The 27,532-nt window shown below is 34.8% G+C and overlaps 1 protein-coding gene across 1 annotated transcript in view; it reads left to right on the top strand.

Annotated features, from left to right (window-relative positions):
- Positions 1–26,716, top strand: part of FANCM (FA complementation group M) — a 71,635-nt gene extending 44,919 nt beyond the window's left edge. The window contains exons 15-25 of the mRNA XM_081292173.1: positions 1,955–2,046; positions 2,157–2,219; positions 3,675–3,803; positions 4,359–4,515; positions 6,870–6,976; positions 8,062–8,619; positions 22,165–22,534; positions 24,183–24,474; positions 25,874–26,079; positions 26,260–26,316; positions 26,521–26,716. Of these exons, the coding sequence (XP_081148299.1) occupies positions 1,955–2,046; positions 2,157–2,219; positions 3,675–3,803; positions 4,359–4,515; positions 6,870–6,976; positions 8,062–8,619; positions 22,165–22,534; positions 24,183–24,474; positions 25,874–26,009 (1,904 nt within the window). The 3' untranslated portion in view covers positions 26,010–26,079; positions 26,260–26,316; positions 26,521–26,716. The remainder of the gene's footprint in view (positions 1–1,954; positions 2,047–2,156; positions 2,220–3,674; positions 3,804–4,358; positions 4,516–6,869; positions 6,977–8,061; positions 8,620–22,164; positions 22,535–24,182; positions 24,475–25,873; positions 26,080–26,259; positions 26,317–26,520) is intronic.
- The last annotated feature ends 816 nt before the right edge of the window (positions 26,717–27,532 follow it).

Genomic DNA, 27,532 nt, shown 5'->3' with positions numbered 1-27,532 from the left:
AAACAAAGGAAAAGAAGGAAGGTAAAGAATTTTGTGGGATAGTTTGAAGTAAAAGGATTTATACAAAAATATTTGAGACATAAGACCATATTTAGAGGATTGAGAGTAGACCACAGCATATCCAGAAAATTTCTGTGATCTGAGTTAATAGCTACAGAAAAACTAGAAATATTTGGTATTAAAATAACTTAAGTATTTTTTAAATTCTATAGATCACAACTGTAATTTATTTACAAATTATTTTGCCACTTATGAATTTTATTCCTTATAACTAAAGAAAAAGAATAGTTGTAGGATAAAATGAGAGTTTCCTCTGTAAAATATTTTCCTTATGTTATTCTCATTAGTATTGAAGGCATCATTCATGAATATTCTATGTAGGAGGAAAGCATTTTTAAGGTGAGTTCTGGAAATAGGTTTAATTTTCAAAACATGACTGTTCTGCATAGTTTGAGGTGTGTCCTGACATATGTATTTTCACTAAGTGTATCTTGCCTCTGAGCTTTCGATATTTGCTTTAATGTGACTGTATTAAGTCTTTGTTAATGGGTGAGGTTATTTTACTGTTTCTGTGTTAGATTTATGCTAAAATATTTTTTAGCATTGTACTTAACTACAATGATGAGCAATATAATCTTGCGTGTATATATATAATTTATTAGGGACTATGTCTTTATTCCCTAATATACTTTATTTCCAAATATATACTTTTCATTTCATCTATTGAAGGATTTAAGATCACTTACCATATTATATATATATATTAAAAAATAGCTCATTTAAACGATACTAAGGCAGTTAAAAAGGAATCCTTCTATAATTAGTTCTTTACTGTAGCCTAGCCCTTCATTTAACTCTGGCTTCCTTACAAGGTAATGAAAAAAGGAAAAAAAAAAAACAGTTAGATTATGTAGTGCCCTTCCCCCAGTAATTTCATCATTAGTTTATTAAATCATTTTCTATATTTTGGTCACAAATATGTGGTTCGTTCATAGAAGTTTTTTTGTTTGTTTTTCTTTTTTAGTGCTTCTTTGCAAAAAGGAATCATTCAGGTTAATCTGTCTGGGTAGATGTTCCCTAGCACAGAATGTGAGGAGAAGCTTATTTTGTGCATTTGTATTATCTATTGCTGTGTTACAGAATACCACAAAATTCTGTGGGGTAAATGTTAGAATAACATTTATCTCAGTTTTCATAGGTCAGGAATTCAAGAGGTGCTTAGCTAGGTGACTTTCTGGCATAGGATTTCTCATTAAATTGTTAATAGTCAGGATTTTTTCTGGTTGCAGTCATCTGAAGGCTTGAATAGGCATGGAGAATCTGCTTCCAAGATGAATATCTTACCTTTTTTTTTTTTAATTAAGATGTTGAGGGACCTTTATTTTATTCATTTATTTATATGTGGTGCTAAGAATCAAACTCAGTGCCTCACACATGCTAGACAAGTGCTCTACTACTGAGCCACAACCCCAGCCTGCATTTTTTAAATCTTATGCTTAAACGTACATGTTCATGTACACATATGTATACAGAGAAATAAAAAAGAATCCTTTAATACATAATTTTGTAGACTGTATTTTAATGATTTCATTCATTTAAGAAAGAGGATAATAAGTGCAAGGGGCAGAAAGACCATAATAGGTTTGGAGATGAATTCTAGACTAAAATTACATCTTGCTTTCTCTTGTTCTCATTTCATGCAATGTATAAAGCTGAATCTCATTCAGGATTTATTATCAAAGTTATTGTCTCTCTTTTCCCCGTTGGCACTGTTTTATTTTTCTCTCTCTTTCCAGGCTGATTTTTTTTAGCCAAACTTTTGAAAAACTTTTTTAAAAAGTAAATAAATGTTGAGATTGCCAGAAATATTCATTATTGTAACCATTTGTAAGGTAGGTAGTTATGATTGGGTAAACTCAAATCTCTGACTGGATTTTTTTTTAATAAATTACAGATGAACCATTACTAGTAAGCAGTGAAAGTGAAGATGATGAGATTTTCCTAAGAAGTAAAAAACGAAAAGGAAATGTTTTAGAATCACCTGAAGTGAGTCATTCAGTAATTACAATAATGTAATCATTAAAGAATATTTTCTTTCCTTGAGGATTTTGTATAACCTTTCTCAGTCTGTTTATCCATTTGCTTACTTTACCTAGGATCAGAAAAATAGTGAAGTTGATTCTCCAATTCATGCTGCCAAAAAGCGCAGGTTTCTTAGAGTAAGTAAATAGATAATGTATAATAATTTAGATTCTTTTAGAATAAATCTTAAATGTATGTATAGGTAAATATAGTTATATTTTATCTATAGGTATATGGGTAACAGGAAAATTGATACTATATCTGATGTGATTAGAATTTCTACCTTTGTTGGGTGCGGTGGTACATGCCTGTAATCCCAGTGGCTTGGGAGGCTGAGACAGGAGGATCACGAGTTCAAAGCCAGCCTCAGCAAAAGCGGGGTGCACTCAGTGAGACCCTATCTCTAAATAAAATACAAAATAGGGCTGGGGATGTGGCTCAGTGGTTGAGTGCCCCTGAGTTCAATCCCCTATACCAAAAAAAAAAAAAAAAAGAAGAAGAAGAAGAATTTCTACCTTTTAGTTTTCAGAGCTGTATTTATTGTAGACTTTTCTAAGCATAGTACTATGTTAAGATGCTAGGGATATTATCAAGAATATATTCTGTTAGGCATGATAGCACGTGCCTATAATTCCGGTGGCATGGGAGGCTGAGGTAGGAGGATCCCAAGTTCAAAACCAGCCTCAGCAATTTAGTGAGGCCCTAAGTAACTCAGTGAGACCCTGTTTCTAAATAAAATACAGAAAAATGCTGGGGATGTGGCTCTGGGTGAACATCCATGGGTTCAATCCCTGGTACCAAAAAAAAAAAAAAAAAAAAAAAAGCTAAGTACTGAATGCTAATGATCAATCTGTTTTTTTTTTTTTTTTTTTTTTTTAAGAGAGAGTGACAGAGAGGGGGACAGAGAGAGAGAGAGAGAATTTTTTAATATTTATTTATTTTTTCTTAGTTCTCGGCGGACACAATATCTTTCTTTGTATGTGGTGCTGAGGATCGAACCCGGGCCGCACGCACGCCAGGCGAGCGCACTACCGCTTGAGCCACATCCCCAGCCCAATCAATCTGTTTTAAGTTAAAAATTGTTTCTGTGAATTGAAATTATTTTGATAAACTATTAATTCTTTTGATGGGCTTTATATTATAAGAGATGTAGTGGTAGGTCTTGGAGTCAAACTTTGTTATTGTTATATTGATTTCTTGGTTTCAAAGGATTCTTGTATTTTCTAACAGATTTGATTAGTTTTGGGGAAACTCTCAAGGATATTTAAAGGAAATTAAACTGAAAATAAGAGTTTATTAAATAATTTGATGTGATACTAAATTGAATAAATATATATGCTAGTATTATTTACATAACCTGATTTGGTAATTAGCATGTAGTATTATTTAACTTATTGGTTTTAAAATTCTTCAGTATTATGTGTTTATAACAATAATCTGAGTTGTGAGATCAGTTTTATTTTCCTAAGAGAATATTGGGCCAACTACTTAAAAAGAAAAATATGAAAATGAAAGCAACAGTCCTTGAAAAATGCAAGATAAAACAATTCAAATATTTTTGCTTATGTCAAAATTTTGTTGCATTTTTATAGTCAGAATTATCATCTAGTGATGAGGGTGAGAATTTTCACAGACCACATTCACAATTAGAAGATTTCAAGGACTGTAACAGGAATGCCAGAAGAGGCACCAAAGTCCAAAAGACACAGAGTCACCTAAAGGTAATCTTTTCTTTATTTTACATATGCATATTTTATTAGTAAGGATCATTGGCTTCTATATCAAAGTAAGTAAATTATTTATACTTTTTTTTATAGAAAGATGCCACAGTTTCTTTTTTTTTTTTTTTTTTTTTTGTACTAGGGATTAAACCAGGGGAATTCGACCACTGAGCTACACCCCCCAGTCCTTTTTATTTTTCATTGTTTCACATTTTGACAATATCTAATTAAGTTGCACTTGCTGGTGCCTCAGCTTTCTGAGTCACTGGGGTTACAGGCGCATACCAACATGCCCCACAGAAAAATCGCACAATTCTTTTAAAAAGTATTTTGCTACCAATCTTGTTTTTTTCCCTGGAATTAAAATCTCCAAATGTGATATATTTTTTCTCCTTTGTGTTGGTACTTTGTCTTCCAGTGTTGCATTACTTTAAATTTAGTACAAGGCCCTGGGTTTGATCCCCAGAAAACCCCTCCAAATTAAAAATCTATTTTTCAGAAATTAAACCATGAAAAGAAACTATTTTCTCAAGGGTGTTTTCTAATTTATTTTAGCATATAGCTAGGAAGTTTTTCGATGATGAAGCAGAACTTTCCGAAGAAGATGCAGAATGTGTTTCATCAGATGAAAATGATGAGTCAGAAAATGAACAAGATTCCTCATTACTAGGCTTCTTAAATGATGAAACTCAACTTTCACAGGCTATAAATGGTAAGTGTTATAATGATGCTTTTTAAAAAATGGTCTTTCAGCCAGGGGTAGCGTGGTGCATACCTGTAATCCCAGCGGCTTGGGAGGCCAAGACAGGAGGATGGAGAGTTCAAAGCCAACCTCAGCAACAGTGAGGCACTAAACAACTCAGTGAGACACTAAATTAAATACATAATAGGGCTGGGTATGTGACTTAGCGGTTGAGTGCCCCTGAGTGCAATTCCCAGTACCAAAAAAAAAAAAAATCTTTCAATGTTCCTAATATCATTTAAATATTTTAATTCATTTTCAAAGAAACTAGACATTAAAGGGAATTAAATTTGGTATGTGCGTAGTATTGGTCATTTTAATTTAAATTCTGTTAGTACTTGCTTTATTTTAGACTTGTTTGTTTATAGGCTTCTGCCTATTTAGAATAATTCTCTCCCGATTGATCTCGATGGCCTGTGTGTCAAAGGTTTATTTAGCTAATATTTAATGTTTGGTAATATGAGGCACTTGGGAAAGATGGCAGTGAACAAGGGGACAAAAAGTTTTCTGTATTAAACGTATTTGAATGGAAGGAGATACAATATACATAACAACTAAATTACTCAGTGTATTATAAGATGAAATATTTACATAAAAATAAAAATATAGGAAATTGGACTGGCTGGGGTTGAAGGTGTTAATAATGGACAAGTTGCCATTTAAAATAAAGTGATGAGGAGTAGGCCTTATTGAGAAGATGACATTCGGTTAGTGACTAGAAGAAGAGGGATTGGGTCTGGAGAATATAGCTCATTTGGTAGAGGGCTTGCCTAGTATGCACAAATCCATGGGTTCAATCCCCAGCACCACCAAAAAAAAAAAAAAAAAAGAAGGATTTAGCAATGTGGATTAATAAAACCATCTGAGAAAAAAAGCTAAACTTCACTGAATTTGCCAAGTAAGGGAGATTTGGTTTCAGAAAACATGTCTTCAAGCAGTGCCTTGAGCATATTTTGTATATCAGACATTTTGAGTTAACGATTAAAACTGGCTATAACAGAAGTGAGAAATACTCTGATACGCTCTTCAGTATTCTGGTCTTTCACAGATGTTGTCCTTTATTCTGCTCATGCAGTCTTTGCTAATGGTTTACAACAGCAAAGTTTCCCAAGTTTAAAGAGAAAGAAGTATAAAGTTCTGATTATCCTTAATACTAATATGATTTACAAAATAAGATTTTATGCCTTTCATGCTCATTAATCTTAACCAATGTGGTTTTTGTAGGTTTACACCATAATCTTGGTGGTAGAATGTTGATTCAAAGATAAGAAGCCAATTCCCTGAGGCATGTGTATGCCTAGCATTGTGACTGGTATTAGGTGGAAGGCAAGAAGTAGCAGTGAGATCATCATCTGACATATATGAGTTAAAATCTCTCTAGTTTCTATATTGAGAATGGCCTATAGGGCAGTAAAGTAGGGGACCATCTAGGATGCTGTTGTAGTAAACCAAGCCCAACTGAAGAATAATAGTGACTTCTGCAAAGATAGTATTAAGGAAGTTGAGAAAGATTAGATTTTGGATAGGTAAAGCTGACAGGATTTTCTGATGGGTTAGAAAGAGAAGAGTCAGTGGGCTAGAGCAACAGCATGGGTATAGTTGTTATTTGATATTGAGAAGAGTGCAGATGGAGAAATTTGAATGGAGAATGGGAAGAATCTCCATTTTAGACATAGTACATTTTATTTTATTTATTTTTTTAAAGATGAGAGAGAGAATTTTTTAATATTTATTTTTCAGTTTTCGGTGGACACAACATCTTAATTTTATTTTTATGTGGTGCTGAGGATTGAACCCAGCGCCCTGCGCATGCCAGGTGAGCGCATTACCGCTTAAGCTACATCCCCAGCCCAGTACATTTTAAATATATGTGATTTCAAAACTTTAAAAAAAAGGTATCCATTGCTATAACTTTTAAAACTGATGAGCAAAAAAACTTGTATTTCCTAATTTTTACTTAACTGTAGATCATGAAAATTGGCTGTAGCTTTTAATGTTTCTAAATCCAAGTTTTCTTTTCTACCTGAATTTCTTGTGTTTTTTAGAATAATTTTATAAGTCAGATACAGTCCTAAAGTCTTTGTATCCATTTGTTTTGAATAGAAAAGCACTGTCTAAATCATGTTCACCAACTAGATGCCTGATTTCAGAAGCAAAAGTCCTGAATTTGCATTTTTGAATAACTGTTTTTCAACATATTTTGTTATGTATTACTATCATTTGAATAAAATGTTTTCACATTGTTTGAATCATTAAATTTGAAGTCAAAGTTAAATATCAGTTTTTATTTAAAATAATTCTATTTTAATTCTTACCTTTTACAGATTCTGAAATGAGAGCTATTTATGTGAAATCTTTGCGTAGTCCATTGATGAGCAATAAGTACAAAATGATCCATAAGAAACATAGTAATGTAAACATTTTCTCACAGGTATGAACTATAGAAATAATAATGGAGAATTTCTTGATGCTGATGTTGAAATAAATTCCTGTTAATGATCCCTTAATTTTGTTCCTAAAGCTGGGCTATTAAGGCTATTCAAGATTTCTGCTTAGAGACAGGAAGGTGGACTAAATTAGTTCTTGAGGTCCCTTTTAGGCCCATTTGGATCAAATTACTCTTTAATTTGATCCAATTAGAATATACTTTGAAGGGGCCTGGGGATATAGCTCAGTTGGTAGAATGCTTGCCTCGCATGCACAAGGCCCTGGGTTCAATCTCCTGCACCATTAAATAAAATAAAACAAAACAAACAAACAAAAAAAACAAGCTGATTGTGGTGGTGCACACTGTAATCCTAGCGGCTCAGGAGGCTGATGCAGGAGGATCATAAGTTCGAAGTCAGCCTCAGCAACTTAGCAAGGTGCTAAGCAACTCAGTGAGGCCCTGTCTCTAAATAAAATATAAAATAGGGCTGAGGATGCGGCTCAGTGGTCAAGTGCCCCTGAATTCAATCCTTGGTACAAAGAAAAAAAACCCAAAGAACATACTATGAAAATTTTTTCTAATTAGGAGATTGTTTAAGGGAAGTGAGTAGAACTGTATCATCTGCTATTTAAAATTTTGATTCTCATATATCATGTTTCTCTTAAAATTTTAATTTTTTTCATAAAATATATTCTAAAATCTATAGGTCATCTTTGACTTATGGATAACATTTCTGTATTCATAAATTGTCATATTTGGTATGATAATATGATTATTCATATCTCTATACTTACCATGTAAGTATACATACATTTATCTCTATGCACACATTTATGGTATAGCACTCATTACATTTTTATTATTGGTTACTTTTCTGGCCACCCTCCCTAGACTATAAATTTCTAGAGGGTACATCAGTTCTTTATACCCCAAGTTCTTATTTTCCTTCATAAAGAATGTACGAGTATGTGTTAGTTGAATAAATTACTGAGTTAATATGTGAAATGAACATTCATGTTTAAAAGAATATGTAAATACATACTGATTATATGAAATAAATTTTATTTTTATTTGTGTTTTTCTTGTAGATTCCTGAGCAAGATGAAACCTATTTAGAGGACAGTTTTTGTGTTGATGAAGAAGAGTCTTCTAAAAGCCAGTCAAGTGGAGAAGAAGTTTGTGTTGATTTTAACTTAATAACTGATGATTGTTTTGCAAATGGGACTAAAAAATATAAAACCAGACGTGCAGTAATGCTAAAGCAAATGAAGATGAAACAAAATTGTGCACGCTCAGAAAAGAAATTATCCAGAATCATTTTACCAGACGATTCAAGTGAAGAGGAAAACAATGTAAATGATAAAAGAGAATCTAGTGTTGTGGGTAACCCAAGCACTGTTAACAAGAATAAACAGGATTTGAATTTAGAGCCTTCTGGATCTTCATTGCAGCTCCAAGTTCTTCATAATACTATAGTAAATCAATCACCAAAGCAGAAACAACGGACATCACTTAATTCAAAGGATACAGTTTCTGAAACATTGGACTTCAGACCTCAGAGCCAAAATCAAATCAAATTTACCTCACCACCATGCACTACTGTTGCATCACAGAAACAATGTAGATCATTTCCAACTCAGTTAAAGGTATGGATCAAATTAAAGGAAAAAACCTTCATATGTTTGCCAGAAATGTTTTTCTTGGGTTTATCTTAGTTTTGTTTTTCTGTTTTTTTTTTTTTCTTTTTCTATGTTTATTTTATTTAAAATAATTAGGTCAAGAAAAATTAGCAACAATATTTTGAAGAAAAAAATTTCAAATTAGCAAATCAGATATTAAATTATATTAATAATTCAGAGAATGCTTAAGTTTTAATTTTTAAACATATTAATAGTTTTCTTAATAGTACTCTGCCAGAAAATGTGATAATTTTATTAAAAAACATGTAGAAAAATAGGGCTTCCTATAAGGTGAAATGAATAGAAATTATGTGTTCAGAACTTGTTACAAGTTTAACTTTTCCCCAAAAGACTGTGGGTACAGAACTTTTTATTAAGCAAAGGGGTGTACAGTCAGTACCTGGTTTCTCCCCTTTATGTTTCTTTTTTTTTTTTTTTTTTTAATTGTTCAAAACATTACAAAATTCTTGACATATTTCATACATTTGATTCAAACGGATTATGAACTCCCATTTTTACCCTGTATACATATTGCAGATACACATCGGTTACACATCCACTTTTTTACATACTGCCATACTAGTGTCTGTTGTATTCTGCTGCCCATCCTATCCTCTACTATCCCCCCTCCCCTCTCCTTCCATCTTCTCTCTCTACCCCATCTGCTGTAATTCATTTCTCTCTCTCGTTTTTTTCCCCCTTTCCCCTCACTTCCTCTTATATGTAATTTTGTTTAACAATGAGGGTCTCCTACCTTTACCATGCAATTTCCCTTCTCTCAATCTTTCCCTCCTGCCTCTCGACCCTGTTTAATGGTGATCTTCTTCTCATGCTCTTCCTCCCTATTCTGTTCTTAGTTGCTCTCCTTATATCAAAGATGACATTTGGCATTTGTTTTTTAGGGATTGGCTAACTTCACTTAGAATAATCTGCTCTAGTGCCATCCATTTCCCTGCAAATTCCATGATTTGTCATTTTTTAGTGCAGAGTAATACTCCATTGTGTATAAATGCCACATTTTTTTTATCCATTCATCTATTGAAGGGCATCTGGGTTGGTTGAACAGTTTAGCTATTGTGAATTGTGCTGCTATGAACATCGATGTAGCAGTATCCCTATAGTACGCTATTTTAAGGTTTTCAGGGAATAGTCCGAAAAGGGCAATAGCTGGGTCAAATGGTGGTTCCATTCCCAGCTTTCCCAGGAATCTCCATACTGCTTTCCAAATTGGCTGCACCAATTTGCAGTCCCACCAGCAATGTACAAGTGTACCCTTTTCCCCACATCCTCGCCAGCACTTGTTGTTTGACTTCAGAATGGCTGCCAATCTTACTGGAGTGAGATGGTATCTTAGGGTGGTTTTGATTTGCATTTCTCTGACTGCTAGAGATGGTGAGCATTTTTTCATGTACTTGTTGATTGATTGTATGTCCTCCTCTGAGAAGTGTCTGTTCAGGTCCTTGGCCCATTTGTTGATTGGGTTATTTGTTATCTTATTGTCTAATTTTTTGAGTCCTTTGTATACTCTGGATATTAGGGCTCTATCTGAAGTGTGAGGAGTAAAAATTTGTTCCCAGGATGTAGGCTCCCTGTTTACCTCTCTTATTGTTTCCCTTGCTGAGAAAAAACTTTTCATTTAAGTAAGTCCCATTTGTTGATTCTTGTTATTAACTCTTGTGCTATGGGTGTCCTATTAAGGAATTTGGAGTCCGACCCCACAATATGTAGATTGGAGCCAACTTTTTCTTCTTTCAGATGCAGAGTCTCTGATTTGATATCAAGCTCCTTGATCCATTTTGAGTTAACTTTTGTGCATGGTGACAGAAGGGGATTCAGTTTCATTTTGTTGCATATGGATTTCCAGTTTTCCCAACACCATTTGTTGAAGATGCTATCCTTCCTCCATTGCATGCTTTTAGCCCCTTTATCAAATATAAGATAGTTGTAACTTTGTGGATTAGTCTCTGTGTCCTCTATTCTATACCATTGGTCCACCCGCCTGTTTTGGTACCAGTACCATGCTGTTTTTGTCACTATTTCTCTGTAATATAGTTTGAAATCTGGTATCGCTATGCCGCCTCATTCACACTTCCTGTTTAGAATTGCTTTTGCTATTCTGGGTCTTTTATTTTTCCATATGAATTTCATGATTGCTTTATCTATTTCTACAAGAAATGCCATTGGGATTTGGATTGGCATTGCATTAAATCTATAGAGAACTTTGTGTAATAACGCCATTTTGTTGATGTTAGTTCTGCCTATCCATGAACAGGGTATATTTTTCCATCTTCTAAGATCTTCTTCTATTTCTCTCTTTAGGGTTCTGTAGTTTTCATTGTATAGGTCTTTCACCTCTTTTGTTAGGTTGATTCCCAAGTATTTTATTTTTTTTTAGGGTATTGTGAATGGAGTGTTTTTTCTCATTTCCACTTCAGAAGTTTTGTGGCTGATATACAGGAATGCCTTTGATTTATGTGTGTTGATTTTATATCCTGCCACTTTGCTGAATTCATTTATTAGTTCTAGTAGTTTCTTTGTAGACCCTTTTGGGTCTTCTAGGTATAGAATCTCATCAGCCACAAATAGTGATAATATAAGTTCTTCTTTTCCTATTTTTATGCCTTTAATTTCTTTCGTCTGTCTAATTGCTCTGGCCAGTGTTTCGAGAACTATATTGAATAGAAGTGGTGATAGAGGGCATCCCTGTCTTATTCCAGATTTTAGAGGGAATACCTTCAATTTTTCTCCATTCAGAATGATGCTAGCCTGAGGCTTAGCATAGATAGCTTTTACAATGTTAAGGTAAGTTCCTGTTATCCCTAGTTTTTCTAGTGTTTTGAACATCAAAGGATGCTGTACTTTGTCGAATGCTTTTTCTGCATCTATCGAGATGATCATATGGTTCTTATTTTTAAGTCTATTGATGTGGTGAATAACATTTATTGATTTCCGTATATTCAAACATCCTTGCATCCCAGGAATGAATCCTACTTGATCATGGTGCACAATTTTTTTGATGTGTTTTTGTATCCGATTCACCAGAATTTTATTGAGGATTTTTGCATCTAGTTTCATTAGAGATATTGATCTGTAGTTTTCTTTCTTTGAAGTGTCTTTGTCTAGTTTCGGAATCAGGGTGATGTTGGCCTCATAGAATGAATTTGGAAGAGCTCCCTCTTTTTCTATTTCCTGAAATAACTTGAAAAGTATTGGTATTAGTTCCTCTTTAAAGGTTTTGTAAAACTCCACTGTATACCCATCCGGTCCTGGGCTTTTCTTGGTTGGTAGTCTTTTGATGGCTTCTTCAATTTCATCCATTGATATTGGTCTGTTCAAATTGTGTGTATCCTCCTGACTCAGTCTGGGTAAATCATATGACTTAAGAAATTTATCGATTTCTTCACTATCTTCTATTTTATTGGAATCTAGGTTTTCAAAATAATTCCTAATTATCTTCTGTATTTCTGTAGTATCTGTTGTGATGTTGCCTTTTTCATCCCGTATGTTAGTAATTTGAGTTCTCTCTCTTCTTCTCTTCGTTAGCATGGCTAAGGGTCTGTCAATCTTATTTATTTTTTCGAAGAACCAACTTTTAGTTTTGTTAATTTTTTCAATAGTTTCTTTTGTTTCCATTTTGTTGATTTCCACTCTGATTTTAATTATTTCTTGCATTCTGCTACATTTGCTGTTGTTTTGCTCTTCCTTTTCTAGGGCTTTGAGATGAAGTGTGAGATCATTTATTTGTTGGTTTTTTCTTTTTTTGAGGAATGACCACCAGGCGATGAATTTTCCTCTTAAAACTGCTTTCATTGTGTCCCATAGATTCCGATATGTTGTGTCTGTATTTTCATTTATCTCTAAGAATTTTTTGATTTCCTCCTTTATGTCTTCTGTAACCCATTGATCATTCAGTAACATATTGTTTATTTTCCATATGATGTAGGATTTTTCCTTCCTTCTTTTATCATTGATTTCCTGTTTCATTCCATTATGATCAGATAAAATGCATGGTATTATCTCCACCCCTTTATATTTACTGAGGGTTACCCTATGGCATAATATATGGTCTATTTTTGAGAAGGATCCATGTGCTGCTGAGAAAAAAGTATATCCACTTGATGATGATTGATATATTCTATATATGTCAGTTAAGTCTAGGTTATTGATTGTGATATTGAGTTCTATAGTTTCTTTATTCAACTTTTGTTTGGAGGATCTGTCCAATGGTGAGAGAGGTGTGTTGAAGTTACCCATAATTATTGTGTTGTGGTCTATTTGATTCTTGAACTTGAGGAGAGTTTGTTTTATGAACGTCGCAGCACCATTATTTGGTGCATAAATATTGATAATTGTTATGTCTTGTTGGTGAATGGTTCCTTTTAACAGTATATAATGTCCTTCTTTATCCCTTTTGATTAACTTAGTCTTGAAGTCGATTTTATTCGATATGAGGATGGCCATCCCTGCTTGCTTACGAGGACCATGTGCGTGGTATGTTTTTTCCCAACCTTTCACCTTCAGCCTGTGTATGTCTTTTCCAATCAGATGTGTCTCCTGGAGGCAGCATATTGTTGGGTTTGTTTTTTTAATCCATGTTACCAGCCTATGTCGCTTTGTTGGTGAGTTTAAGCCATTAACGTTTAGAGTTACTATTGATATATGGTTTGTACTTCCAGCCATGTTTGATTATTTATCTTTTTTTTTTAAATTTTAATTTGGTTTGTTTTCTCCATGATTAGCTTTCCCCCCGCCCTCTCGCTCTACGGAGGTACTTCCCACTGTCGGTTTTGGTTATTGTTTTTCATTTCCTCGTGTAATGTTTTGCTCAAGGTTCTTTGCAATGCTGGTTTTCTGGCTGCAAATGCTTTTAACTTCTGTTTATCATGAAAGATTTTTATTTCGTTGTCGTACCTGAAGCTTAATTTTGCTGGATACAAAGTTCTTGGTTGGCATCCATTTTCTTTCAGTGTTTGGAATACTTTGTTCCAGGATCTTCTCGCTTTCAGCGTCTGTGATGAAAAATCCGTTGTTAACCTTATTGGTTTACCCCTGAATGTAATCTGCCTCTTTTCTCTTGTAGCTTTTAATATTTTCTCTTTTTTCTGTATATTGGACATCTTTATAACAATGTGTCTTGGTGTTGGTCTACTATGATTTTGTATGCTCGGTGTCCTGTATGCATCTACAATTTGTACATCCATTTCCTTTTTTATATCTGGAAAATTTTCTATAATTATTTCATTCAACAGGTTGCTCATTCCCTTGGTTTGAACCTCTATACTTTCTTCTATCCCGATGACTGTTAAGTTTGTTTTCTTTGTTATCCCATATCTCTTGGATGTTTTTCTCGTGATTTTTTACTAGCCTTTCTGAGTTAGCTAGACTCTTTTTAAGATGATATATTTTGTCTTCATTATCTGACGTTCTGGCTTCTACTTGCTCCACTCTGTTAGTGATACTCTCATTTGAGTTTTTAATTTGGTTTGTAGTTTCCTTCATTTCTAGAATTATTGATTGATTTTTTTAATAATCTCTATCTCCTGATAAACATGCTTATTTGCTTCTTTTATCTGTTTATGTAATTCGTTTTCAATGTGTTTTTTCATTGTTTGAATTTGCTGTCTTATGTCGTCTTTAAGATTCCATTCCATCTGTCTAAGGTATTCCTTGAGTTCTTTATTTGACCTTTTTTCTGATGCCTCTAGGTCCTCCTGTATATTTAGGCTGTCCTGAATTGTTTGTACTTCTTTTCTTCCTTGCTTTTTCGTGCTGCTCATGTTACTTCTTGCTTTGTTTGACTGCTGAGTTACTGTTTACTCTTATAAATTTATTTGGTTTTGTGTGTCTCTCTAGTCTCTCTTTTGTGATGGGAGACTATGACTAGAGATGATGAGTTTTGTTGCACTTTAATGCAGATTCATTCGTTTCCTAAACTGTGTATGGATTCTGATGGCATATAGCAGTCTGCGATTTGGTCTTGGGACTTATATTTAGGTTGAATGATGTGATGGTATTGAGGTTGGTATCTCTTGGCAACCTTGGAAAGTTGCTGTACTGACGAGGGATATTAACAGGAGAATGGTCTGGAGTATTTGGGGGTAGCTAGGGACTTGGTAGCACTATATAACGCCTCGGAACATTTACCTATACATATTTAGTAAATTACACATAAACAGCATGATGCTTGGGAGGAAAGCTATTAGAAGGGAAGGGAAGAAGTCACTAAAGAGAATGAGAGTAAACAGGTAGAATTCAAGGAAAGGGGAATAAGGAAATTGAAAAGAAAGGAAAAGACAAAAGAAAAAATATAAAATAAAAAAAATTTTTTTTAAATAATCAAAAAAATAGAAAAAAATAATAATAAAATAAAAAATAAAAATAAAAGACAATTAAAAAAACCAAATAATAATAAAAAAAAAATTTAAAAAGTGCAGTCTTAGAGTTCAGTTAACTTCTCTTCCAGTAGGTGGAGCTGTGCCCACCGGGCCAAGTTTCTCCTCTCAATACACAGGGATCAATCACTGTGCAGCAGCTCCTCCTCCCCGAGTGGGCGGGTCTCCAATTCTGAGTGCCTAGGGCCCTTTCTTGTGTCTAGACACTTCCCCACTTTTTCTCCAGCCAGGCCCCGCTCATTGGTGATGCTCACCACAATACTGGCTACACACCAGGTCTGCTGCTCCCCGTAGCCCTATTTTCTTGAACGACTGGGCACACTCTCCTTGTTTGCCAGTCCCTCAGACCCTAAGGTTGTGGAGCTTGGGGCTGAGAACCCTCAGCGTATTTTGCTTGCCCTCCGGTAACCACGCCCCCGGTAGGTGGTGCAAGAGACCTCAGTTGTCAGCACTGGTGGGAGCGGTAGCCAGGGGTCCCGTGCTGCGGGTCCCGCGCCGCTGTTCCCTCAGTCTGACTATAGCGCTCACGGGAGAGTTGGGAGGGGCCCTTGAGGTTTCCCCGCTGTGTGGAGGGGGGTGCTAGGGTGTTACACACCTGCCGCCGCTGGTTTCAATGAAGTTATCTCCTCCGCCGCATTCTGGTGAAGTCAGTTCTCTGCCATGGTGATATCCCATGCGAATGGAGACAGTTCGTTCCCTTTGCCAGTGACCGATGCAACGGATGGGTCCTGACCGGCTCTCCCAAGCCCCGTCTCAATCCTGTGGCCACTGCCTATGGAGGCTCGGTTGGTAATAACCTCCGCAGGATCAGGAAAAGCCGACAAGTTGGCTCAAGTTGGCTCAGCAGGATCGGGAGTTTAGTGCTGAGTCATAGCGGTTTGTCTGCAAGACGCAGGGGAACTGGAGCCTGAATTCAGCCTCCAGGCTCGGTGTGTGTTCTGAGAGGCGCAGATTGTTCACCCCAGATCCACGCCAGCTCAGCATTGCCTAGCACTCCTGAGCAAACAGCATTTTGACGGTTTAAGACTCCATGTGCCCCTGCAGCTGAAGAGGTCAGAGACTTGATCTCTCTGCTCCCACCGCCATGTTTGATCTCCCCGTTTATGTTTCTTTATAGATTGTTGATAAATAGTCCAGTTTTACCTTTTCCCCATCTTTCTTTACTAAAAGAAATACTAAAATCATTTTCAGTTTTTTAGAGTTTATAGTTACAGTAATTTTGCTAAATAGGGGTTGATCATAGTAATAGGAATCCCTTAACTAAGTATTTATTTATTTCTGTATCACCTAGGAATGAGATTGAATGTTGACTTTTTTAAAAATTAAATTTTTAATTGGCATAAATAGTTTATATTCATTGTATATAATGTGTTTAGAAATATGTATACATTGTGGAATGGCCAGATTAAACTACTTAAAATTATTTATAATGTTTGTAGTGAGAATAGATATACAACATATTGTTATTTACTATAGTCACCATCTTGTGTAATAGGTGTCTTGAATATGTCTTCCTAGCTAGCTAAAATTTTGTATTATTTGATCTACATCAGGATCTACATCCTTGCCCCACTGCCCTGGTAAATAACATTGTACTCCGTACTTCTTACCAGGATGTTCTAGTCCACTCTAGGCCTTCGCAGCAACATGTCCCATAGTGTCTAAATAATTGTTCCCAATCCATAATTGTTTCCAGTTCCAGTTGTGCCCTGCTTTTTTTTTTTTAACAAAATTATTTCTTGAAGACATAATTAAGATTAAATTGACTAGATTAAATCCTTGGACTAGACTGGGGAACAAGAAAGTGCTTAGCTTCTTTGAGCTTCAATGTCTTCATCTGTAGTAATAATATAGGAACAGATTGGGTAATGTGTTCACAATACTTTAGGAACCAGGAAGCACTGTCATTTTAGAAAACATTTCAACTTTGTTATATCCTAACTGAAAATTAGATGTAGGCTAGTAAAACCTTAAGGACTATGAAAAAGTAAAAGTAGATTTTGACAGAAACTTGTTTTAAATTCTTTTCTATTATTTAATAGAGATGCATATAGTAGGATGCTTATTAAAATTGAAATTAGGAGGGGAAGGAATTCAAGGTAAATTTGAGAAAATGGCAAATACCTTCAGATATTAAAATATTAACATTTGCTTTCTTACATATTGCAAACAGTAATCCTTGTCTGCATTTGCCTTTTGTTTTTAGTGTTTTTTTGCCATATGAAAACACTTTTTTTTGTAGTTCCTATTTTTTTTCTTTATACTTCATGTCTTCACAGTCATTTTTAGAAAACCATACTTACTCTAAGATAATTAAATACTTCCAATATTTTCTTTCAGTTCTCTAGAGGCCAATTCTTCATTACATTTATTTTTATACTTTAAGAAATTAAATATTAAACATATTTTAAAGATTATTTCTGAGTGATTAATATGTCTATCTTATTTGAGGATATAAAAAGCCAGAAAGAGTGTTGCTCTCCCACCCTTATACTGACAACAAAAAGCCATATGAACTACAAAATCATAATTTTTCTTGAAACCAGTACAAAGCTGTAAGACAACCATTTTAGGCTGATATATGAGGAAGGGCAGGTAGACCTAAAGAAAGACTTGCAGGTTTGGGACAATTATGGAATACCATTAAATCTAGTAAGAACTCAGCTAACAAATTAATGGATTGCAAAAGGCAATGCATTTGCATTAGCATTTAGAATTTCTGTGAGGTGTAAACACAAGGAGGATTTGCAACCACTTTTTAATTCCATAGACTTATCAGTTGAGATGGTGCAGGCCTTTGGGAAGTGAGCAGCAGTTACTGTGGAAGAGGCACCAAACCAAACCAAACTTTAAGCCACTGGGGGATACTCTTTGGGGTTTTCTATACATAAGATGATGTCACTACCTAAAGTCATGTGATTTGAGGTAGTTTACATGTTATTTTCCAATTTGGATTTTTTTTCCCCCTTGCTTGATTGCTTTGGCTAGAACTTCCAGTTCCATGTTAATAGAAATGTCAAGAGTGGGCATCCTTGTCTTGTTAGCTATAAGAGAAAAGCTGCATGACGTTTGGTGTGGGCTTATCATAAGTGGCCATAATATGTATGTGTGGAAGTTACCTTCTATTCCTGGTTTCGAGTGTTTTTATCATGAAAAGATGTTAGATATTGCCAAAGACTTGTAATGTATCAATTGAGATGATTGTGGGTGTGTCCTTCATTCTATTAATGTGGTGTATTGATTTTCATATATTGAACTACCATTGCCTTCCTAGTATAAATCTTCCTTGGTCATGGAGTATAATTCTTTTAAAAAGCTTCTGAATTTGATTTGATAGTATTTTGATGAGGATTTTGCATTAATATTCTGAAGAGATTCTGATCTGTGGTTTCATATAGTATCTTTGTCTGGCTTCCGTATTAGGATCGTGCTGACTTAATAGAATAAATTAAGAAGTCCTTTCTCTTATTTCTTGGGAAAGGTTTAAAAAGGTTGGTGTTAATTCTTCTTTAAATGTTTGGTAGAATTAATCAACAAAGCCATCTGCTTCTAGACTTTTCTTTGTTGAGAAGTTTTTTAAATTTCTAATTTAATCTCTCCTTCTATTGATCCAATCAGATGCTCTGTTTATTCTCCCCCCCGCCCCGTTTGTTCTTGCATCAGTTCCATCAATGTATGTGTTTCTAGGAGTTTGTCCATTATCATATAAATCATCCAATTTGTTGGCATATGTTATTTTCTTTTTAAAAATATTTTATTTTTTTAGTTTTAGGTGGACACAATATCTTTATTTTTACATGGTGCTGAGAATTGAACCCAGTGCCTTATGCATACTGGGCGAGCGCACTACCACTTGAGCTACATCCCTAGCTCCAGTTGGCATATGTTATTTTCATTGTATTCTTTTATAATCCTTTTTAGTTCTATAAAACTTGAAGTAATATCCCCGTTTGTTGCTACTTTTAGTAATTTGAGTCTTCTGTTTGGCCTTGTAGTATAGTTTGTAAAGGAAAGGAAGGCTCAGTACTAGATACTTCCCCTTCAGTGTTAGAACAATAGTTTGTTTACCAGCATCTCTCAGTAGTTTATGTATTTTTTTAACATTATAGACTCATGAACTTTCAACCATTACAGGTTGTTTTGATGTCCCAAATTTGGCCATTGAGACCCTTCTTCCACATATCTCCTAAGTGCTTTGATAGGGCCCTGGTAGTCTTTAATCTTTTTTTTTTTTTTTGTATTTGGGAGTTGAACCCCAGGGGCATTTTATTGCAGAGTTCCATCACTAGTCATTTTTTATTTTGAGAAAGCATATACAAAGAAGTCTTGCTTGTGCTTGTATGCCTTTCACCTTGTTTTCTCCCTTGTACAACTGTAATATTTAAGTATGTATATTAAATATACATATTTTAAAAATTTTTTAGTTGTAGATGGACATACTACATTTATTTTAATTATTATGTGGTGCTAAGGATCAAACCCAGTGCCTTACACATGCCAGGTAAGCATTCCACCATTGAGCCACAACCCCACCTCGAACATAAATATTTTTTATTTTATAAATAAATATATATATATATATACACACACATACATAATATGTAATATTATAAATATATGTATTTGTTTTTCCATTTTTTGAAATATTATATATGAATCTCCTTTAAATAGATGATAGCATTCATTTTTCCCCACCTTGTTTTTTCACTTAAATATATATATCCTAGGATTTACTTTATAGTAATATATAGATATATTTCCTTATTACTCTATATACTTGCATAGTCCTTTATTATTTAGCAGCTCATTTTTAGGTTGTTTCTAATCTTTCACTCTTGTAAATACTCCTGTATCAAATAGCTGTGTGTATATCTTCTTGTATTCTGACAGTACTGCTTTGGGGTGGATTCTTGGAAATGAGGTTTCTGAAAAGGTAAATGCAGATATAATGGTGCCAGATATTGCTAACTTCTCCATTGGGGTTTTACTGTTTTTTTTTTTTTTTTCCTTTCCACCAGCAATGTAAAAGAATTCCTGATTCTTCCAGATCCTCATTAATAGAGAATGTTATCAATATAGTGAGAAATGGTGTTTTCATGTGTCATTTCAAGTTGTCATTTTTCTTATTATAGCACCATTTTCATAGTATGTGTATTTATTTATTTGATGTGGTGCTGAGGATCAAACCCAGTGCCTCTCATGTGCTAGGCAAGTACTGTTACCACCCCAGCCCTCATTTTTCATTTTTTTTTTTTAAATTTGAGACAGGGTCTTGGTAAATTAGCTGGGTGCTTGCTAAATTGCTAAAGGCTTTGAACTTGCAATCTTTTTTTTTTTTTTTTTTTTAGAATTTTTAATATTTATTTTTTAGTTCTCGGCGGACACAACATCTTTGTTGGTATGTGGTGCTGAGGATCGAACCTGGGCCGCACGCATGCCAGGCGAGCGCGCTACCGCTTGAGCCACATCCCCAGCCCCGTGAACTTGCAATCTTTCCTGTCTCAGTCTCCCGAGTTTCTGGGATTACAGGCATGCATCACTATGCCCAGCCCTTTATTTTATTTATTTTTATATGGTGCTAAGGATAGAACCAGAGCCTCACCAGTGCTAGGCAAGTGACATACCACTGAGCTACAACCTCAGCTCCTGCATTTCTTTTCTGAGCGCGTTTTAAATTGTTTGAGGTTTGTGTGTATTGTGTACAGGATTTTGGTACAGGCTCACAGGACTGAAGGGCTAGTTTGTAACTACTGATTCTGATAGGATAGGATTTTCCCCTCCTTTTCAGATGTCAAGATTGACTGTTTTTTTCTTTCTGCTTTTGTGGAATAGATTTTATTTCTTATTAAGCATTTATACAGTTTAACTGTGTTTTGGGTAGGTGTTTGGACAGCTAGTACTATGCATCTTTTTCATGTAGTGTCTCTGAAAAGAAAAGGTAATGGTCCACAGGATTTGGTAGAATTTTTCTAAGGGAATCTGGGTTTGTTCTGCCTTAATCAACTTGTAGAACTCTTTTTTTTTTTTTGGTATTGGGGGTTGAACTTGGGCATTCCACCACTGAACCACGTCCGCAGTCCTGTTTTGTATTTTATTTAAAGACAAGGTCTCACTGAGTTGCTTAGCACCTCACCATTGCTGAGACTGGCTTTGAACTTAGGATCCGGGCTGGGGATGTGGCTCAAGCTGTAGCGCGCTCGTCTGGCATGCGTGAGGTCCGGGTTCGATCCTCAGCACCACATACCAACAAAGATGTTGTGTCCGCCGATAACTAAAAAATAAATATTAAAATTCTCTCTCTCTTAAAAAAAAAAAAAAAAAAAAAAAGAACTTGGGATCCTCCTGCCTCAGCATCCCCAGCTGCTGGGATTACAGATGTGTGCCACTGTGCCCAGCCTAACTTTTGTTTTTGACTTCTGTGCGTTCCTTACTTGCTTTTCAGCCAGTTAAGCATTTTAATTTTTTTCCCCCGTGCTGGGGATTGAACCCAGGACCTCAAGCATGCTATGCATGTGCTCTACCAATGAGCCTTCATCTCTAGCCCTTAATTATCTTTTAAAATATGTTATTTAGAATTTAGCTCAGTGGCATTGTACTTGCCTAGCAATACATGAAGCCTTGGGTTCTTTACCCAGCACAGCACTATAACAAAACAATGTTATTTAGGAGATTTAATTGTTTTCAGATGAAGACACTTTTTGGTTATCAAAATCTCCCAGTTATTTTTCAATGATATCTTGTCTAATTTTCTTATTATTTGAGATAAACTCAAATCTGCTTTCAGGTTATTATTTAATCATTTTTTTTTTAAATCTCTAGCTAGGCTAAAATTTAGAACAACTTTACTTTTAAAAACTTATTTTCCTTTCCTATTCATTGTTTAGACTTCCTCCTACTTTAATTACATCTTATTGCTCTTGGCTTTTGTTTTTAATTATAGTCTTACGATATTTTTTGAGTTGTAAAAATGGGGACTTGTTCTTTAATTACAGTCACATTAGACTTGTTGAAGGAAAAGACCTGAACATTATCAGTAAGAAGAATCAGCATGAGGTGTGAAAAGTCTGTGACACTAAAACATATTTAACCAGATTGTGATCAGTGTTTTCTCTTCTTTCAGGTTTGTAGTGCTTTGCAGGATTCTAGAATTTCATATGGTTTCAGTTCAAGACCACATTTGACTGAGATTCATAGTTCTCTTAAAATTCCACAGGAAGGAAAAAGAACCTGTATTCTTGTAGACAGTCGTGAAATCACTTCTGGTGTAGAAGTTATTTCTTCCTTAAGAGCAATCCATGGGTTTCAAGTAGAGGTATGTCCTCTTAATGGCTGTGATTACATTGTGAGTAATCGCATGGTGGTGGAAAGGAAGTCTCAATCTGAGATGGTAAATACTGTCAATAAGAACAAGCTCATCGAGCAGATCCAGCACCTACAGAACATGTTTGAAAGAATATGTGTGATTGTGGAAAAAGACAGAGAAAAAACAGGTTTGTATTTTAAAATATTTGTTTAGGAGCCTGAATAGGAACTTGACTATTTTATTATTCTACTGTCAAGCAATAGAAAACTCTTAAAATATACTTAACTGGATGAATGTCATTTCCCATTTTAATGCCATTATGTTTATCATCAGTTGTTGTAATTAAATGAAACCTATGAGAACTGAAGGCAAGTAAAGTCAATCATGACTTCAAGAATCCGAGAGAGGAGGGCCTTAAATAAAGCAGCAATGGAGAACAGAAGTAGGATCAAAGAGATGCTTAAGAGTCAGGATTTGTAGGAGTTGGTTGGAAGAGTTGAGAATTACTCTTTCTTGACCAACTTCTTGGTTACTGGCCAGTTAGGTAATGGTGCTGTTTATTGCAATATGATTATAAGAAAAGCAGCAGATTTAACTGCTCAAGAACTCAACTTTGAATGAACATGAAGATTAACTTTGCAATTGGTCATTGAAATGGGTGCTAAGATAAATTTGGAAATGTCAAATTGGAGTTACAAATTAGGGAATTTCTTTGGTTATTATTTAATTGTATGTATGGGGAGTTCCAGAGAATAGTGAAAAGATCAAAGGAAATGGAATCTAGATGTATTGATTTCAAGTTTCTTGATGGGGATGTGGCTCAGTAGTGGAGCATTTGCTTGGCATTCCTGAGGCACTGGATTTGATCACCAGCACTGCTAAAAAAAAAAAAAAAAAAACAGAACAAACAAACGAAATCCAGCTTCTTTATAGCTATGTGATGTTTGTTACCTTGATAGATCACTCCCTCTGATGAGTAAGTATTAACCATATACTTGTAACACTCATTTTATCATATTATGAGCATTAAGTGAAATCATGTAGGCAAAAGCCATTATGGACAAATTGAAGACTTACACATAAAACGAAATAGTATAATTTAGGTAAAACATTGATTTGAGAATTAGGCAACTTTTTCATCCCCCATACTATCACTGGTGAACCATGTGACCAGTGATAAGTAAATTTTATCTTTCAGTTAAATTAAGGTTTTTTTTTTTGCCTTTTTAATTCAACAAGTGAGGGATAAAGGAATTAGATTTAGAACAGAGAGAAAGTAGCATAGAAAAAAATTACATAACCAGCTTCTTGGTTAACTGGCCAGTTACAAAATGGTATAAATGGGGTGGGCATAAGTGGGGAATGCCAAAAACAGGTTGTAACTAGAATATGGAAAGGAAAATGAACAGGAATGTTAGGCTAATAAATTAATGGTGAAGTAACATTAAAATGGGCATGCAGGATATTTCTGTAGTTTACCTTTGGAATAAGTACATGAGATAATTTTTTTATATTAGTTAAACCAATAATTAAGGAGCCCTTCATCTATGCCAGCAATAAGAAATTAATAATATAGCCTTGGTCTTCAAAAGTGAATTATCTAGAAATATAAATTCTCCCTTATGTTTTCACCTTCCTATGTTGATTTCAGTTGAAGTTCTCCTTAATATCTCTTAGAGAGTCACTTTAAAACGTTTGCTGTCAGTTTCTCATTAGTAGAATGTAGCACTAGTTTGTTCAATGCTATAGATCTTGGTATTTAAAAAATATAAATTAATGATTCTACTTAGTGTTAGTTACTAAAGTTTATATTTTCCTAAACATGAAATATTTAGGAGACACATCAAGGATGTTCAAGAGAACAAAGAGTTATGACAGTCTGCTGACCACCTTAATTGGTGCTGGAATTCGAATTCTTTTCAGTTCCTGCCAAGAAGAAACTGCAGATTTGCTAAAGGAATTGTCTTTAGTGGAACAAAGAAAGAATGTTGGTATTCATGTTCCAACAGTGGTAAACAGGAGTAAATGTGAGGCACTTCAATTTTATTTAAGTATTCCCAATATAAGTTATATAACTGCATTAAATATGTGTCACCAATTTACATCTGTGCAAGAGATGGCTAATAGGTATGTCTATTTTTGTAACATTTTATAATGATTACTTTTAAATGATTCTTAGAAGCATTTCATAGACTTTTAATATTTTCAAAAAAGACTCAGTGACCATTAATAAACTTTTTTGTTTGTTTGTTTATTTTGTTTTTGCCTGTTAACTGGTACCAAGTATTGGTTAATTCATGAAGATGAGACACTAATTGGGGGGGGGGGTAGGCCTTGCCTTCAGGTGCTTAGAGCTCTATGGGGAGATAGACAACAGTTTGACCTTGCATTGTAACATTTCTGGGTCATTCAGTTTTGTAACTAGAACATTCAAGTTGAGAATTATACTAGTTTTGCTTGTTTTAAAGTGCCAAGGATCAATCCCAGGACTTTGTGCATGCTAGACAAGTACTTTTTCATTGAACCATACCCCTAGCCTGGTTTTTGATTATTATATTGCTTGCAGAAGGATATATTAGAACGTAAGTTTATTTTAATTAAAGGTCCATAAAAGGTATGGTGTCTTAGTTAATTTGGGCTGCTATAATTCCATACACTGGTTGGCTGACTTATAAAGAGTTCTAGAGGCTAGAAGTCTGAAGTCTAGGTGGCAACATGGTTGGGTTTTGGCAAAGGCCCTCTCTTCTGGGTTGCAGTCTACTGACTTCCTGTATTCTCTCGGGGTAGAAGCAGAGTTAGCTGGGGCCTCTTTTAAAAGGGTGCTGAGGACTCTTACCCTTATGATCAACTTACCTCCCATAGTCCCCACCTCCAAATATCATCTGTGTTAAGTCATCCCACTGTTATGCTAATGAAGTAACTGGCACAGAAAGGTTTGTTTAGCCCATTTTGGAGATTGAAAGTTCAACAAGCACAGCAAAGGCTCTGTAGTGATTCTGTGTTACCTCATGGAGTGGATAGCAAAGGCAGGAGCACTTGATTTTATCAAACCAGGTACAGGGAGAGAAACAGGGATCCTACAATCCCTGCCAAAGGCAGTGCTGCCTCCAGGAATCTAAACTTCTCCCACTAGGCCCACCTCTTAAAGGTCCTTACCATCTTCCACAACTGCTGCCTGGAGGACCAAGTTCTCTACACATGAACCTTTTTTGGGGGTGGTAGTAGTAGGAGGAGACAGAAACCAGCACCATCAATTTGGGATCAGAGTTCCATCACATGCATTTTGGGGAGATAACAAATATTCAGTTGATTACACATATTGAAATCATTAAAGCAGATGATTTTATATAAATGAAATGTTTTTGTTTTATTTAACTAATGCTAAAGACTTATCAGCTGCATGTGTAATGCTCAGGAAGATGTGATTTTTTTCTTAAATGCTATTTGGTGTTCTTTAGGTAAGAATATTAAATTTTATAAAAACCAAAAGTTATAGTATAATGTTTTTGTCCCATTTATTTTTCAGCTCACCTCAAGAAATCTCCACCTGTGCACAAGTGACTCATCAAAAAGCTGAGGAGATCTATAGATATGTTCACTACATATTTGATACGGAAATGTCACCAAATGATCTTAAAGATAGATTGAAATCTGATACATGATCAGAGACTACTCAAGATGCAGTTATTGTACTCTCACAATTCTAAATGCACTTCAGTAATCATTGCTATGGTTTGTGCCAGTTCAAAATATGTAACAGAATATTTCCTTATCACTTAGATATTTTGTATACATTTTTATTTATATAGATTATACAAATTATTTTAAAAGAAATTCTTTAATGCTTAGTAAACATTTTGACTAGATTATGAAATTAATTTCTTTATTTAATAAATCAATGTTTTGTTACAGGTACTATTGAGGAGAAAATAAAAGCTGAGATGTGTTCTGGGATTTTCCCTGCAAGATGTATTGTCATTGTTATTTCTTTCTTTTTTTTTTTTTTTTTTAAAGAGAGAGAGGGGGAGAGAGAGAGAGAATTTTTAATATTTATTTATTTTTTTTTTAAGTTCTCAGAGGACACAACATCTTTGTTGGTATGTGGTGCTGAGGATTGAACCCAGGCCGCACGCATGCCAGGCAAGCGCGCTACCGCTTGAGCCACATCCCCAGCCCCTGTCATTGTTATTTCTTAGCATGAATAGTATCCATGCCTACTGCCAACTTAGTGGTCACAAACCATTATTCCTATATATTAACTATAATATTGCCAATATTTTAAATGTACTGAATCTAAACATATATATTGATAAGGTTTAAGTGGTAGGTGTCTTGTCAGATCAATGACCCAGTCACTAGGAAAGTAGAAAATTTAGATAGGGCAAGGGGATGGAGGGGAAGGGAAGGGGAATTGGGGTAGGAAAGACAGTGGGATGAGATGGACATCATTATGTTAACTAAATGTATGAAGACACAAATGGTGTGGCTCTACTTTGTGTATAATCAGACATGAAAAATTGTGTCTATATGTGTACCATGAATTGAATCACATTCTTCTGTCATATATATATAACAAATTAGAATAAATTTAAAAATTTTTAACTGAATGTCACCTCCACCCACCAAAGGTATAAGTATATTCAAGTCCTAATAATATGGACTCCAAACTATTACTTTTGTTGTTGAAATATATTCTAAGTGGCATAAAAGCTTGAAATTAGTATTTCTTGTGTGTGTGAGGGGGGTGGATTTCCCTAGGGATTGAACCCAAGGCTAGCTACTTTACCACTGAGCTAAATCCCCTACCCCCGTTATTTTGAGACAAGTTTTCACCAAATTGCTTAGGGAGGTTTATCTTTAATCAAAGTAGATTTATTTATATAGAATAGAAAAAAGCGACACTTTTTTTCCCCATGTATGTATGGTACTCGGGATTGAACTTAGGAACATTCAACCACTGAGCTACATCCTTGTCCTTTTTATTTAGAGACAGTATCTCAAACTTGCAATTCTCCTGATTCAGCCTCCCCTCCCATACAGGTGTATGTCATAGTACCTGGCTGGAAAAATTTTTTTGAACAAGTTATTGAATGTATTTGGTTTTCACCCATTATGTTTGTGATGTTATTAACTTAACATGACTTTGTTTTTATTTTGAATATAAATTAGACTCTTAAAAAGTCAA

This window comes from Spermophilus citellus (assembly GCF_964194105.1).
Source record: "Spermophilus citellus genome assembly, chromosome: 4".
NCBI classification, from domain to species: domain Eukaryota; kingdom Metazoa; phylum Chordata; class Mammalia; order Rodentia; family Sciuridae; genus Spermophilus; species Spermophilus citellus.
The sequence above is the reverse complement of the archived record's forward strand: the minus strand, read 5'-3'. Positions and strand labels throughout refer to the sequence as shown.